This window comes from Lutjanus erythropterus, chromosome 5, assembly GCF_056507025.1.
Source record: "Lutjanus erythropterus isolate fLutEry1 chromosome 5, fLutEry1.hap2, whole genome shotgun sequence".
Taxonomy (NCBI): domain Eukaryota; kingdom Metazoa; phylum Chordata; class Actinopteri; order Lutjaniformes; family Lutjanidae; genus Lutjanus; species Lutjanus erythropterus.
The window spans coordinates 41,144,279-41,160,368 of NC_139321.1; the positions used below are offsets into that span (position 1 = coordinate 41,144,279).

Below are 16,090 nucleotides of genomic sequence, written 5' to 3' on the forward strand. Positions count from 1 at the left end.
CTCAGACTTATTTCCTGTCTTCATGCACCGTTGAAGTAGGTGAAGTCATGCCATCTTTGATGTTTACAGTTACCATGGTTACAGGTGGTGTACAGGTGGTGCGGCGTTTCTGAAAAATCACAAGAGAAAAAACATTTTGTTTTCAGTTGTCTGATCCACTTCTCTGAAAACTTCTTCTAAACACCTCAGTCTTTTTGTGTGTGATAGAGTCAGCATGACAAGGAATTTAATAATGGAGATATGATAAACACAACACATCCCACAACAAATATTTGTGCACTTCATATATACCCTGTATACCAGTAAGGAAGGGAAAAAACACTATAGTTTGACACTAAGATTAAACTTTTTATCATCTGATGGTTTTTATCACTCTCACACCTCCTGGTTTTAACAAATGACATCACATCACTCCAGTCCTGGCTTCCCTCCATTGACTCCCTCTGTGTTTTAGAATTGATTTTATGATTTTACTGATGACTTTTAAAGCCCGTCTGAGTCTGGCCCCCAAGCTACATTGCTGAAATGTTAACCCTGTAAGAGCCAGTACACAGCCTTTGATTCTCGGGCGGGGTCCCCTCGGCTGCTCCAAAGTTGAGGATTGAATTTAAAGGTGACCTCGCTTTTGGAACGACCTGCCCGAGGAGATCAGGGTTCACAATCAGTGACATCTTTTAAATCACTTCTTAAAACCCATTTTTATAGACTTGCTTTTGTGTTATGTCATTGTTTAAACCATTTTAATCTTTTTTTATTCTTTTTCTTCTTTTATTCCTTTTATTGTGTTTACATTACATGATATCATCTTATCTATTCCATCTTTATTTACATTGACTAAACAACATCATGTAACATTGTTCCTGCATTCTTAAGCCTTTCCTTTATTTATTCTTATCGCCATGTTTTTATTTCTATTTATTCCTACTTGTATGTTTGCTTTTCCTCCTGTTCCATCATATTTTTACTACGTTTTAGTGTCGACTTCAGTTTTAGATTGTTTCTTGCTTCTGTTTGTCCTCATTGTTTTGGCTTTGTGTTGCCTCATTGCCTCCTGGGTATCCTGCTCTTGCTTTGTATGTGAGATGTTACTGTAATGCAGAATGCTGCTGATTTGCGCAACAGTTCAAGGGTCTAAATCAACATCTAAAGAAGAGTTTGTTTTGGGCAGCAGAGGAAACTGTTAGACGCCTGCAGCTCACTAAATAATACCTTACATTAAAACTGATATTAGTTCATTTGTACATCCATCTGTTTTTCACATTATTCTAAGTTTTTATATGTAGATCCAGTTGTTGTTGATGATACATTTTTTCATGTTTTTTTTACTTTAATCAGTTACTTTTCATTTAGTTTTGGTCTTGTTTTCATTGTGGAAAAAGGTTCTGAACTAGCGCTGCACCATATGTTAAAAAAGTCATATTGCGGTTACGTTGACTGAAATTATGTTAGTGATGTGATTAGTTGGGATGGTCATTTTTGCCTTACAGTTTTTTATTTTTACTGGGTGTCTGTGTGATGTGATGTTTTTGTGATGTGACGATGTGATATTTGTTGGGATCTGTACCAAACAAACATTTTTCTTTAGGTCAGGGCATCTACACAGCACTACACTACTTCTTTATAATGCTGTTTTCTCACACTTTTCCTCGATTTGCTTCTGGTTCTGTGATTTGGATATTGCATTTGACCATACTGGGATTTTGATAATATTGCAAATAATTGAGCAGCTGTTGTGAACATATTGGTTGTTGTTTTACTTGATGAAATTAAAATAAAAACAAAAAAAATCTGTCTTGTGATACTGTGCAGAGCCCTAGGGAGTCAAAAAATGTGTGTTTTTTCCCTATGAAATGATTTAATGAAATGCAGTGGTGATTTTATAACTGATTGCCATCATGAAGTCCTCACATAATATCAGAGCAGTGCAACACAGGGTTTTGTCCTAATTTATTCTCACTTTTTTCCTCTCTTCTACTTTGCTTCAGGTTCTTTGTTCTCTGACCAAAATCCATCAGAAATGGATGCACTTTGTCCGTCTCCTCCTGGACCTTCCAGACCCCAACGAAACTATGAGAGGATTGGAGAACGGACGGGAACCTCGTAAGTGCTATAAAATATTAAATGCACCCAACAGTAACAGTAATTTTCTTTTGAAAATGTAATTAAATTGTAGTTGGCCTGGTTCTATTGTACTTAGTTGTTTTTTCCTCCTCCAGTTTTTGTCAGACTCTCATCCACCTGTTGAAAGGGAACATCGGTACAGGGCTGCTGGGTCTGCCCCTGGCTGTCAAGAACGCAGGCCTGGTGGTGAGTACTCAGATTTTATTAACTCATCACACCAGGTCACATGACAGCTCTGGAGACTGGAAATTAGATTCTGTTCCTGTTCCTGTCAGATATTCATGACAGAGCACAGATGTGGTCATGCTGGTGCTGAAGTTGATGAGAAGTTTGTAACAGATCCTCTTTTGTCAGCGTGTAAAGTATACTGTGGCTGTCTGAAAATGCAGTCATGAGCAAGGAGACCATTAGGGGCAGTTAACCATGTTCATAACTAAATGTGGAAGATGAATTATCTTAATTATCAGAGGTGGTTTTTCCCTTCTTGATTCGAATTTTCCCTGGTATTTCTGATGTTCTAGCGGCAGAACTCCCCTGAGCTATGAGCCTTGTTCACAGAGTCATGTAGAGAGCTGTGGTCAGAGCGTGTGAATTCATTTACATGTTGCATCAAAGTGAAAGACTGTGGTCAAACTAGTGAGATATACTGGATGTGCTCCATGACAATATAAGTATTATTCTCACGGTCCTCTAAACTGAAACAACAAAAGCCATCATGTTAACCTTCATGATTAAGTTTCCACTGTCAGTGTGTTAGTGTGTTTTTTTGTCATACATTAATTTACCAATTATAACTCTTAATCATTTAATTGTTTGGTCTATATTGTCATAATGTCAGACCAAGAAATGCTAAATGTGTCACAAGATGTCAGCCACACCTCTCCCCTAATAACCAAAAACAACTTCCTCAAAGCAACCAGATTCCATTTACAAAAACAGTAATGTTAGCGTGCAGATTATCTTAAAACAAACTTAAAGGACCAGTGTGTAATAATTACAGAAATTTATGTACATAAATGAGATATATATAAGTATGTTATTTATTATTATCAATCAACATAGGTAAGTGTTGCAGAATCTCTCAAACAATGGAAGTGAATGGTGACCAGTTTTCAAATGTAAGAAAGCAACAGAATAAAAATATAAAATGCCTCCATACTGCTTGTCTGGTGTAATACAAGTCTCCCAAAGCCCCAACATGCCGAGCTGACTAAAAAAATGTTGTTTACACCATGTTTTTAGCCTGAATCTTCACTGTAGATCTTTAGCTTGGAGCCACGTTCACATGCACACTGTCTGAAGTGGGTGTGACGTGTCATGTGTGGTGTGACTGTGTGCAAATGACTTTACGAGACTTGAATAATGCCAGGTTGAAAGAAATCCTTAGTTCACCCACTGAGATGTGCAACTATTCTATCTGTACATGCTGTTTTTGCCTGAGAGTGATTTATATCCATGTAACATAATTATGAGCTTGCTAGTTGTCTTGTTAATGCTCCCTACCTAAAAACATGAAGTAAAATATGCTTTAAATAGCTAAAATTTGTTTTTTGTTGAATGTGAATGATTTCAGCTTCAAACTGCAGTCTGTGATCCTGCTTTTACAATACTGTGTGAAAGACTGCTGTCTTAGTGTCTTTATAAAAGCAAAGAGAGCCAACAGTTCCCCATGAGGAGACTCACATGCATGAACATCCACAAACGGCTGGCCTGGCTACCAAAACAAAGAACAGAGGCTCAGATTCTAACACAAACAGAGGGAGTAGCATTTTTTGTTGCTATATTAATGTTCAGAATCTCATCTATATAACCTTTAAAATTTTGACATTTGAGGACCCAGAATTAACTTAACTACTTAAAAGATTAGTTATTTATCAAAGTAGTTGTTGATTCATTTTCTTTTGATCAACTAATGGATTAATTGACTGATAGTTGCAGCTCCAAATAGCAACAGATTTGGACATGTGTCTTCAGTTACACTAGACTGTCCTTAATTCAACTCATAGGACATCCTCATGTTTAACAGGATGTTTGTCTTCACCGTAACTTTGTAACATCATGAAATGTATCACTAAATATTAATTTCTAATTTTGTGCTGAAATCAGTGATGCAGAGATTAAATAAATGAATCACCTGACTTTTCTTCTGTCCCTCTCTGTTTCTTGGTGCAGCTTGGACCAATCAGCCTGCTGGTTATGGGTATCATAGCTGTCCACTGTATGAGGCTGCTGGTGAAATGTTCCCACCACCTCAGTGGAAAGTAAGTAAAAACACCTGGAAATTCTGAACACTTAAATACCACTATCTCCACTGGATTACTGACATGTTAACTCCCAGCAGGTAAAATTGAGTTACAGACAACATGCACCAGGTTTTGATGTCGGCTCCTCCTCACAAAGCAAATAGCAAAAACTTCAAGTACTCATCATGCATACAGGGCTTAATAGGCCACTATGCAGTGCAGCCAAGACGTTTTGCCTTTTAAAAAGGGAAACTGAAGTGTTTTTCAGCCTGGACCCTGTTTTTGTGTCTAAATTACAAATTGGGACAACAGTTTTTGACACTTGTCCAGTACTGAGCAGGACAGCTGCAGCCGGCAGCCACAAAACAGGCTGCAATGAAACCCTTCTGGCTAAATGCAAACTGTTAAAGTATGTCCACTAAAAGTTCTTGTTTTTACCACCACCAGACTCAGACTGTTTGACAACAAGTGTTTGACAACATTATGAGAAGGATCCCTCCAGAAACAGACCTTTTTCTTAGAGAATAAGATTCTTTTTGTCTAACCAGAAACACACAATTTATTATTAATTTACCCACCAGAGTCTCTTTACAGAAACAATACTTTTGTCATTGTAAAAGACAATGAAAAACAAAATAAAACCATTTTGGTTCTTTCCACTGTTTAACGGATCACCATCTCTGGTTGTTTGGTCAAAATAAAACCTTAATTCACCTTGTTAGATGTGAAAATACTCTGGTTCTACACGCCGTTTCTCCCTCCTGATTCTCATAGAACCCATGCTGGTGATTGTGGGAGCAGTGGAAAGAGGAACCAAGACAGTTCTGATCAGTTAATTTTTGTTTCTGTCACGTTTAAATGAAATGTTTTACAATGATTACCATCCTCTGAAACAAAAAGGTCAGTCTCTGTAGGGATCCTTTTGAAAATGTTGTCAGGGAGTAAAATAATCTGAGCCTGTCAGTGGCAAAAGAAGCACTTTTAGTGGACGTACTTTTGACATTGCACAGTTGCTCATAACAATTAAATTCCAGGGTTTGGAGTTCATGTTTCTTTTCACTTGGGCCAGTTGGACAAGCAGGTCAGAAATTGCTCAAAGTCTATTTTTAGTTGCCCCTGTACAAATTGTTAACAAATAACAAAGACTAAATTTGATTATCGTGTTTAATCTAGGGCTGCAACGTCTATAACATGTAGAAAATAGTGAAAAATATTCATCCCAGTTTTTACATGTCTAAGTTATTGTCACTAAATGTCCTGTGTTGTCAGTGTAACGCCCCAAGATAGACAAGTGGGACATTTCCATATTTGAGCAGCTGAAAACAGCATTTTTGGTCATCTTGCATGAAAAACTAATGAATTACTTATCAAAATAGTTACTTATTTTTTACAACTTGCCAGGTCAGGCAAGCAAGTTGCCAGATTTACCTGCCTAACTCTAACCCTTATTGTTGAGCTCTACATCTTAGTCTGTTTCTCATCTGATGACTGCAGCATAACTCAATACTGGACCAATTTTAAAAATTGTTTTACATATACATTTGTGCTGATAACACTCTACAAGTGCGGTCTATTTACAATTAAAAGAAAACAGTAGACAAGACTAAGAGTCAATTAATTACCTGACAAATCGGTCATTACATTGAAGCACAAATCCTGTAAATCCAATGTTGACAACCGACAATTGATGAAAGGGATAGTTTGGATGTGGGATTGTTTGAGGTTCTTACAAACAGAGTTTTAGCTACAATAATTGGCACACCCATAGTTTGGAGGGGCACCAGCACAGAAGCTAAGTAATGAAGTTCTGTGGACAGGGTCAGCAACAAAAGGTATATCAGCCTCTTCAGAAAGGTCCAACACTACATTCACAATATATTCACCTCTTAACCTTTCTGTGGTACAACCTTTTCTGATGGGGAAATGCCAAATAAGCTAATCTGAACTATCCCTGTAAAACACAGAAGTCACACAAAAACAAACTATCAGATTGAGGCAGTGGTAGACCAGCAACTCCCATGTTTGAACAGTGATTTCCCATCAGAAAAGGTTGTCTGACAACTGTTATGCTCAAGGTTTTTCAGGTTTGGACCCAAATGCAGACAACGGAGACAGAGCAGAGCAGTTCCGTGAAATTTAATGAGTAACAAAAAGATACAAAAGCTTACATCAATGTAAGGCAGCAAATTTCAAACCAGGCAAGGAAAAAAAACCACAGAAAACTTACTGAGGAGGCAGGTAAATAAAAGCAACTAAAATTCCAGGATGCAAGAATCAAAGTCCAGGGAAGAAAAACACCAAACAAATCCATCCAGGAGAAAAAACACATGCAACCAAAGTACAACAAGAAACACTGACAAAAGACAAGTATGAACGAGCAACTAAGGAGAAAAAGACACAGGGTTAAATACACTAGGGAGTGGGAGGATAACAAGACACAGGTGAGGGCAGTGAAGGACAGGTGAAAATAATCAGTGATCAAAAAAGAGTGGGAAAACAGACAAAGACAGGAAGTAAAAACAAAGACACACAAGGGAAGACACACCAGAATAAAACAGGAAGTGACTACGAGAAACCTAAACCATAACAACAACAAAGTACAGTAGTCAAAATATTCTTAATATAATGTAGACTTTAAGTGATATGTTTTTTAGGTGGACTTTAAGTGGCCAAAATACCTTTGTTGCTGATCCTGTCCACAGCAGTTTATTGCCATCAGCCATCTGCTGTAGCTAATACACTGACTGTTGACAAAACATCTGTCTGCAATACAAGCAGAGATATGAAAGGGGAAGTTACCACTGTATAAACGTTAGAGAGAAATGAAAAAAAGTTCTCTCCTCTTCTGTCTGTGGGGGGAGGAATCTTTGCTTGTTTGAAGTGTTTTTGTTACATGTTGAATACTTTTTACTAAATTTGACCTTGTCCTTTTCCTGGGGTTTTAAATTACTTTTTCTTCTGCTGCAATAGCTTGTTTCCAAAACAGCCTGCAGATAATTTCTCATCAATTCCCTCACAGCAGGTCCGCTGTGGCTTGTTCCTGCCAAATCATCTGACGCTGTATGTGCTGTAAAACCTCAGCTTTCGTTGTCATTTGTTTACTTAGCCATCCGCTGTGCCAACAGCGACTTGTTTGTTGTCACTGGCTGACAGATTACACTCTATTTAAGTGCCTCTCTCCACCCATTCCTACTGTGTAATCAACGGCATATGGACACACTGAGGCTTTCATTAGCTCCACAAACCAGACATAATGTAACCGTGACCTGTGATCAGCTCCACCAATCAGACGCTGGCTCTTGTGCTGCAGTAAACGTTGTCAACAGTCCAATTTTAAACCATCAGATTATATAACTGAACAAATGAGGCCAATAACCTCTAAAATGATCCAGTATCTGTTTTACAGCTGGTATGGTGTGACAGCTCAGGTGATTGACACCTCATGTGCACTTTAAATTGTGTGTGTTGCAAGTTGTTTCTGCCTCTCACAGTAAACCCACCTGTTCACGGTGTCTCCCGCCCTTTGCCCTGGTCATGCAGGGATGTACAGTAGCTCCGCCCTGCCACGCTAAAGAGGATTAAGCAGATAGAGAACATGAATGAAGAGCTTCTTACAACAGGACTCAGAAATAGCCTCTGCTAAAAAAGTCACACATCAATGTGAAATGTACAGGGAGAACATGCTGATGGGAAACCTGCTGTTCTTCCCACTTCTGACGGTTCTTTATTGCTGAACTGGAGTTATCACTTCCTCTTGTTCCCTCATAGACATGAAGCAGCCACAAGTTTCATCTGCTGAACTTACAAATATGTTGTGAATATATAATATAAAATCAAAAATGTATTTAATTCAAACATTCTTATTCAGTGTTTTTTGTTTAGTTTTGTAAGAAATAATTCAGAAAGCTGCCATCACTGCAAAATATGGCTACTTTGATGAATTTAAAATGTCAAAGAGCAAAACAACTTTTGCACACTTGATGTCTCCAGTGTTACTATACAATGTAAAAAATAACTAAAATAAAGAAAAAACATTGAATGAGTGTGAATGTGTCCAAACCTTTGACAAGTACAGTATAAATGTAGAAAAAACTGAAAACAATAAATAGTCAGCAGACTTTCAATGAGCAAAATAAATTAGCATTTCAGAAATCATTTTTTTTATATTATTGTTAACTATATTTACTGAACTATTTAATCTGACTGACAGCCAATCAGATCCATCCAAATTTACAGGATATAGCATACTTATTTAATATTAACAATATGGTGTTAGGTTGCAAATAACAGTTACAAAACCTGAGACATACTGCCAAATAATCTCTGGAGCTGAAGTTTGTTTGGTCCTTCAGGTGCATTAGATTTACTGCAGACAGAGGAAGTCTGAGGTGGGAGTGACACCCAAGTTGACCGTGTTCCCCTACAACAAGTCAAAAACGAAATACTGATGCCTCCAAGAAAACTATTATTTATTGTGTGTGATGCATTAGAAGGTATTTTCTGCTTACAAACACCTTAGCAACTAGAGCTGCAACGATCAATCGATTACTTTTCAATTAAATTAATCACCAGTTATTTTGATATCAATTAATCGATTTGAATCTTTTCTTCTTTTTTTTTTCTTTTCTTTTTTCTTGACTTTTCTGTGAATGTAAACTGAATTATTTTTGGGTTGTGGACAAAAGAAGACATATTGGGCTTTGGGACATTCTTCACTATTCTCTGATATTTTACAGAACAAACTACGCAATTAATTGAGAAAATAATCGACAGGTTAATCAACAGGGAAAATAATGAGTTAGTTGCATTCCTAGTAGTAACATGTCCAACATGTCCACAGATAGGAGTGGGGTTGTACTGTGTGTGTGACTGACTTAATGAGACACGAAAGACAGAAGCGCTAAAAAACGGTATATTACAGCAGCCTTTACTAGTAATGATGGGCGGAGCAGCCATCTTTGTTTGTGAAGTTGAAGTTGGTGAGGTTCTTCCTATTGTCTGAGTCAAAAATCGGACTTGGAATGTTCCAGTTGAAATTTCCAACTGGAAACTGGGAAATTCTGGTGAGAGTGGAACACAGCATTACTTATTTCCTCATGAGAATGGCATTAAATTAATGTCAACTCATAAGAAATTATGAATGGAAACTTTCCTAAGAGTGTTACTGTTAGAGGTAGTTATCATTTTTGGTAACGACGGCCCTTTACTTTTTACTCCCCAACTTGTCTACATCTGTTACCATTGGCGGCTGTAAAGAGGCATTTATGTAGTGTATTGGCAGTTGATTGTATCTGATATTACTTCACTGCAAAGGGTCTTCCTACAACTTTCATTTTTATTTTGGGCTTTTTGTGGTTTTACTAGATTGTCCTCAATGTGTGTGAATGTCTGTTACTGTGTGACTGTGAAGCATGGAAAAACTTCCACAACTTCCTCTGTGAATGAGTAGACATCAAAAATGAGAATATTATCTAAATAGTAACATAGAATGAGATGTGTGTTCTCATGACAATTCAAAAATGTGTCTCTGTTTCCTTTCCAGGGTGAATAGACCGTTTCTGACCTATGGCGAGGCGATGCAGTATGGGATGGAGAACGTTTCATGGCTGAGGAGACACTCGCAGTGGGGAAAGTAAGACAGTGTTTCACCTTCTGAGTTTGTCAGTTCTCATCTTTCATTCAAGTCTCATGCAGTTTTATCACTGACACATTATGAAAAGAACTGTACAGAGTAATGTACAAGTAATGTGTTCAAATGAACTAGAATAGGCTCTGCACTACATCATACACTCACTTACTCACTGTCATGGTATTAAAAAGAAAATTGTTACTATGAGATTAATAAATTCCTGTCACTGTATCCCAATCAGAAACAGGTTTGAATTTGCAGGGATTTATTTTTTGATGAAACGTTTAGAAATAAACTAGAAACAGTAACTCAACAAATGACTAATAGAATAATGAAACTGACTGTGGCCAGACATCTACAGTTTCATTTTTATTTCTATAGAAGTGGATGGAACAACTAGCAGAACTCCCATGGTGGACCAGAGTGACTCAACAAAGTGATGCGAGTCACTGAAAGTTAATAAACTAAATTTGTTATGAATAACATAAAAAATAAATTGATTGGTTGTTAAGTTTGGGACAGATGAAAGTAGAATTTGGTACAGTTGTGAAACACTGAGGAAAAAAAAAAGTAAATTTCAAGGCCTGAATATGCTTATTGAAGTTATCTGATTTTCAAAGTATCCCGATGCTCCAGTTCAGTAAAGAGTTTTGATGGAGGGTGAATACTGTTTTAAAGACTTTCCCACTTTAAAATGTAATCATGGTGGAAATAAGGCTGGACTTACAAATGATACCAGTGCCATTATCTATTCTGCTGATCGATCTGATTCTTTTTGTGTGGAAAAAAGTAGCCCAATTATTATTATTATTGTTATTATTATTATTATTATTATTGGTAGTAGTAGTAGTAGTAGTAGTAGTAGGTAGTATTGGTATTATTTGTAAGTTTACATGAGGCTGAAACTTTAGTGATGAAAATTTGTGTGTCAGTTGATGTTGATGGACTGTATTTGGGAGTTTTCACTGTCTGGGAGGCTTGTTTAATGTTCAACCACTGTGGGGCGCTGTAGGATCCAGACTTGTGAGGTTCACATGTGCTGCAGATATGATGATGAGACACAGCCCCGTCATTTGCATGTGCCCATGATGCATTGCAGTTTAAGTTGATTATTTTATGTTCCAAAATACAAATGTTGTTTGTTGTTAGTTTTTTTAATGTACAGTTGTTACAGTTGTACAGCTTCAGTATATTTCATCAGTTTACTGTAAAGGAGCCTTTAAAACCAATAAAAGATAACACATATACCATTTCACATTACAACAAAATCCAAAATCTAAGACAGCCTTATATCAGGTCTTATTTTATAGATTCTTATATTTCTGAAAAATGTGCTTGCTGTAATTTGTTGCTTATTCAAGGGAAAACTGCTACACTTCCATTGAATCTACTTTATTTAATTGCTATTGTAATCTAGTCAGCTGTGCACGCACATGCCCACAGGCAGACATACAATTCAACATCTCTGTAATTACAGTGGTACCAAATTACGTAGATCTTATTTCAGGAAACTTCTTGGACATTTAAAGAAAATGATTCAGAAAAAATATAGACTCGTGAAATGACATGCTGCTGAAACATTTTGGCATGAAAATATCCAAATGTAAAGGTATTTGGCATAGAAATATGAATTTTCTGTCAGACAGCCATCTTGTTCATCCACATGAGAGCTCATGAAGCTTTTGTACAAGTCCATAGTGACATTTCAGACTCTATATTTAATGTAGCATCATTCTTACCCCTTTGTCTGACCTTTCTTGTCTCTTTTTATCTCACTCAGACAGACAGTGAACCTCTTTCTAATCATCACCCAGCTCGGCTTCTGCTGTGTCTACTTTGTCTTCCTCAGTGACAACATCAAGCAGGTCATGATCACACACACACACACACACACACACACACACACTAGATATGATACAATATGTTTTCTCTGGTCTAAATGCTGTCTAATAGTTGTCTACTGCTTGTCAAACCACTTTGAGAGGTTGTTTGCTGTGTCAATATAACAACCAAGTCACTGTGTCTTCTGACCTTTGAGCCGCACAGCCCTGAAGATCAGAATAGATCGATGGTGTTTACACGCCCCACTAACTGTGGAAGTTGAGCACAAAGTGTGTGACCCCGGGTCTGTTTGCTCTGATTATGGACTTCAGTTAGAATGATCACATGAAGGTTATTTGAGTTGATATGGCAGTTCCCATAGTTATGTAAGAATATTGCCCATGTATGTACATGTTCCCACTGAGAGAGTGAGTAGGCTTCAGCATACACTCAAAGTTTACACAGAACATTCTAGATACCAATGAAAACGGGTAGAAGTCGACGCTAAAGCGTCAATTCTGATGCCTCCGCCTGCAACAGTTTCATACAACTGTGACTTTTTGTGTTCCCTACACCTGATTGAAACCATTGATTCATTATAAATCCTATTTGCAAGTGTCCCAGGAGTTTGAGAATTATGGCTCTATTGATACAGTATACAGTTAATGAGAAAAGATTGCAAGGGAAGAGCTATTACCTTTATTACCTAATAGTATCCAACATAGTTATTCAAAAATATATCAAAGTCAATAATCAGTTCATGTACCTGTTATAGAGTGTTAGCACACAAGATTTGGTGCAAATCCGTCCACCTGTTCAAAAGTTATTGCGCAAACAAAAATCTGTGACGGACGGATGGACGGACGGACGCACGGACTCACGTACGGCCGGACAACCAGAGAACAGTATGCCTCCGGCCCAATACCTTCGGTGGGCGGAGGCATAATGAAGAGGTCAGGAAGAGTAGAGGGAGAACAGTGGTTTCCATAAGAGCAGGGAGAGAGGATTTACATCCAGCAGATTTAACAGAATCAGATTTCTTTCTGTCTTTCATTCTTTCTTTCTAGAACTTTAACAATTAATCAATTAGTCAACTTTAAAGTGATTATTTAATTAAACACAGACTATTTTGATAATCAAGTAATTGGTTTGAATAATATTTAAAGAAAAAAGCCCAAATTCTCTGATTCTGGCTTCTTAAATGTGATTTTCTGGGTTCTTCACTCCTCTACGACAGTTAACTATACATCTGTCAGTTGTGGACAAAACAAGACATTTTTGGGAAACACTGATCAGAAAACAATCACCTGATAAATCGACTGTGAAATAGGGGTGTGCGATATGACAATATTAGATCGTGAAGGATTAGAACATGTAGACGATGTGCCAAAGTGAGGAGATCGTATGGATCGTCTAGGTCACGTTCTATAAATTGCAGTTCTATGCTGATGCTCCGATGCACCAGATGTATTACGTCGTCAACCTGACCGACCAATCATAGCGAATTACGGGCAGTGACGCAATTTCTTACCCACTTCCTTGTTTGTGTGTGTGTAGCGGTAGCCACATGGAGAGCCATGGCTGAAAGCCAAACAGAGGATTTGGTCGCTAAACTCCACTTCCATTATATGGAATTGGTTTGGCTTTTCCCCAAATGACAAAGCGCAAACAAAGGTAATTTGCAAAGTTTTCACAGGGACGGTCCGCACGTCGTAAACAGTATGCTGAGAGCCAAACGGTGAGGGGACCGCCGGCGGCACCGCAGCCAGAGGCACCGCAGCCAGAGGCAGCAGCTAGACCCAAACAGACAATGTTAACACAGGCATTTGATAAAGGCACTCCGTATGAGAAGACAAGCAAGCGGTGGAAAGAGGTAACAGAAGCAGGAAGGTTTGGTTGCACTGACCAGAAACTTGCTAATTAGTCTCAAAAATACATGTAAGATCGTGATAAAATCGAAATCGTGATTTTATAATAGAAAAAAATCGTGATATGATATTTTTGCCATATCGCCCACCCCTACTGTGAATCAATCATTAGTTGCAGCCCTATTCTTCACAGCATTCTATACTATAGTATAAAATGAAAACTTGGTGGTTGGGGACCTGTTGCACAAGAGTATGGTTGAGTTTAATAGCAATTTGCTAAGATTTTTTTAATGGAATTTTAAAAATCTGCCCATGTAGAAATTGATGAGATATTGTTATGTTTTAACATCTCATAATTAAGTATTATGTAGTAAGAGAACAAGAAAGTAATAACAGATGTTTCATGTTTTTTGAGTAAAGATTTCAGTGTTTACAAGGTGCATCTGAATGCGTCATGTGGTCCCTGTCCCTGTGTGTTTGTGTGTGTTTGTGTGTCAAGCTCAGACTCAGACATCAAAGGACAGAAGCAGCACATCTGTAAATGACACCAAAACACATCAGAGACTCCCAGCTTGGTTTATTTTGGTGTAAACTTATCTGTCATTGTGCTGTTTCGCCCTCTGAGATTTTCTTGCCAAACAGAAAATCTGCCCGTTTTTGAAGCTTTTAAAATACACAAATATAAAACTATATTTTTTTTGTTTCTTTACTCCACTATGACAAATATCTATGAAATATTAACATTTCAGAAGCTGGAATCAGAGAATTGACTTCATACTCAAACCAATTAATTGATTATCAAAATAGTTGGCAATTAATTCAATAATCGATTAATAGTTAGTAACAGTTCACAGTAACTGTTTGTTATTACGAAATCCTGCATAAGAACAACTGCACATTATCAGCATTGTCATATTTCTGCTTTTGAACTTCTCATTATCTTTGTTATCTTAAATTTAAGGTGACAGTATTTTTTTATTTATACTGAAGCTGTAGTGTTTCTGTGACCACAACACTCACATATACAGAGGACACAATAGTTTGAAGATAGAGTTTAAAAAGTAGAAGATCTGGATATAATTAACTAATTTCTGATCAAATTTTGATCAAACTGTTTTTGCTGCAGTTTGTATAACATTAAGTACACTCTGACAACTCTTTCTGCGTTGTATTTGGCTTAATTGTGTATATTAAAGTGAAGTCCTGGATAGACATCATCAGTGTAGTACAATGTCTTACCACTAGATGGTGGTGTCTGTCTGTCTACTGTGAGGGTCTCTTTTCCTCTGCTGCCACATCAACTGTCCCAGGCAGAACACTGAGTACATTTCACTAAAACAATCAAGCCTTTGAGGGGTTTGTAAGAACTGTCTTGTTCTTTTTCCAAACCTGTTGTGCAGTGTGTTAATTAGTGTTTATGAAATGCTGGGTTGAATGACTGATAAAAAAAATTTAACAGAAACTTAAGATTCAACATGTATATTGTCACAGCAGTTATACAAGCACAGATGTAAAACTTTATCTGGGATGCTTCAAAAAAAAGTAAGAACAATAAAGATCAGAATAAAATATACAGAAAGAGAATAAAATGTGTATTTAATTAAATCAAATGTTTAGTTAATTTATTTATTTAGAGGTTTTAGGACCACATTAAGCCATTTTGATAATCAATTTATCATTTAAGTAGAGCTCAACCGAATTTCTTGTCAACACTGTTATTAGGAAAGAAGGAAAATTCTGATATCAATATATCAGCTGATATTCTTTTTTTTTTTTTTTTTTTTTTTTAAATACAATGATTCCTGAAATGTGATTATCAAACATTTGTGACAAAGATATGCAATAGAGGCAGAATGTTTTACAGTTTAACAATAAACTGTATTGTCCAAAGTGATATCAGGGAACTGAGACAGTAAACTTTCCCTGGTATATTTTAATAATTCTAATTAACTATTAATCAAAAAGAAAACACACAAATAGAACAAAAAATATACATATTTTATTAAATCTGAATTAAGAAATAGGAAGAATTATACATGAAACACTGACTATAAAACAATCTGGATTATATTCTGCAAAAGAAAGTTTTCAAGTCTGCACTTATCAAACATGTATGTATATTGATAAGGATATAGACAGATAAAGCTGTGATGGTCGATATCAGCGCGATAATATCGGTCAACCAATATTATTGTAATACATGTAAATTACTTCACCAATAAAAACTGCAAACATTTGCTGAGTCTTAGAGATGCACAGATCAGCTCTGACATCACCCAAAACCACATGTCCACATAAATCATCCACCCGTCAACCACCTGCACTAAATATTGTCTTTAATTTAGAGAGCAGCACCTGAACTGTAGAGAGGCCCCTGAGATTCTTCCAGTGGAGCATTCATTCATTTT

The 16,090-nt window shown here is 36.9% G+C and overlaps 1 protein-coding gene across 1 annotated transcript in view; it reads left to right on the forward strand.

The window, feature by feature from the left end:
• Positions 1-16,090, forward strand: part of slc36a1 (solute carrier family 36 member 1) — a 78,123-nt gene that overhangs the window by 9,854 nt on the left and 52,179 nt on the right. The window contains exons 2-6 of the mRNA XM_084719814.1: positions 1,986-2,100; positions 2,217-2,307; positions 4,294-4,382; positions 9,907-9,996; positions 11,774-11,858. Coding sequence (XP_084575940.1) covers positions 1,986-2,100; positions 2,217-2,307; positions 4,294-4,382; positions 9,907-9,996; positions 11,774-11,858 — 470 coding nt within the window. The remainder of the gene's footprint in view (positions 1-1,985; positions 2,101-2,216; positions 2,308-4,293; positions 4,383-9,906; positions 9,997-11,773; positions 11,859-16,090) is intronic.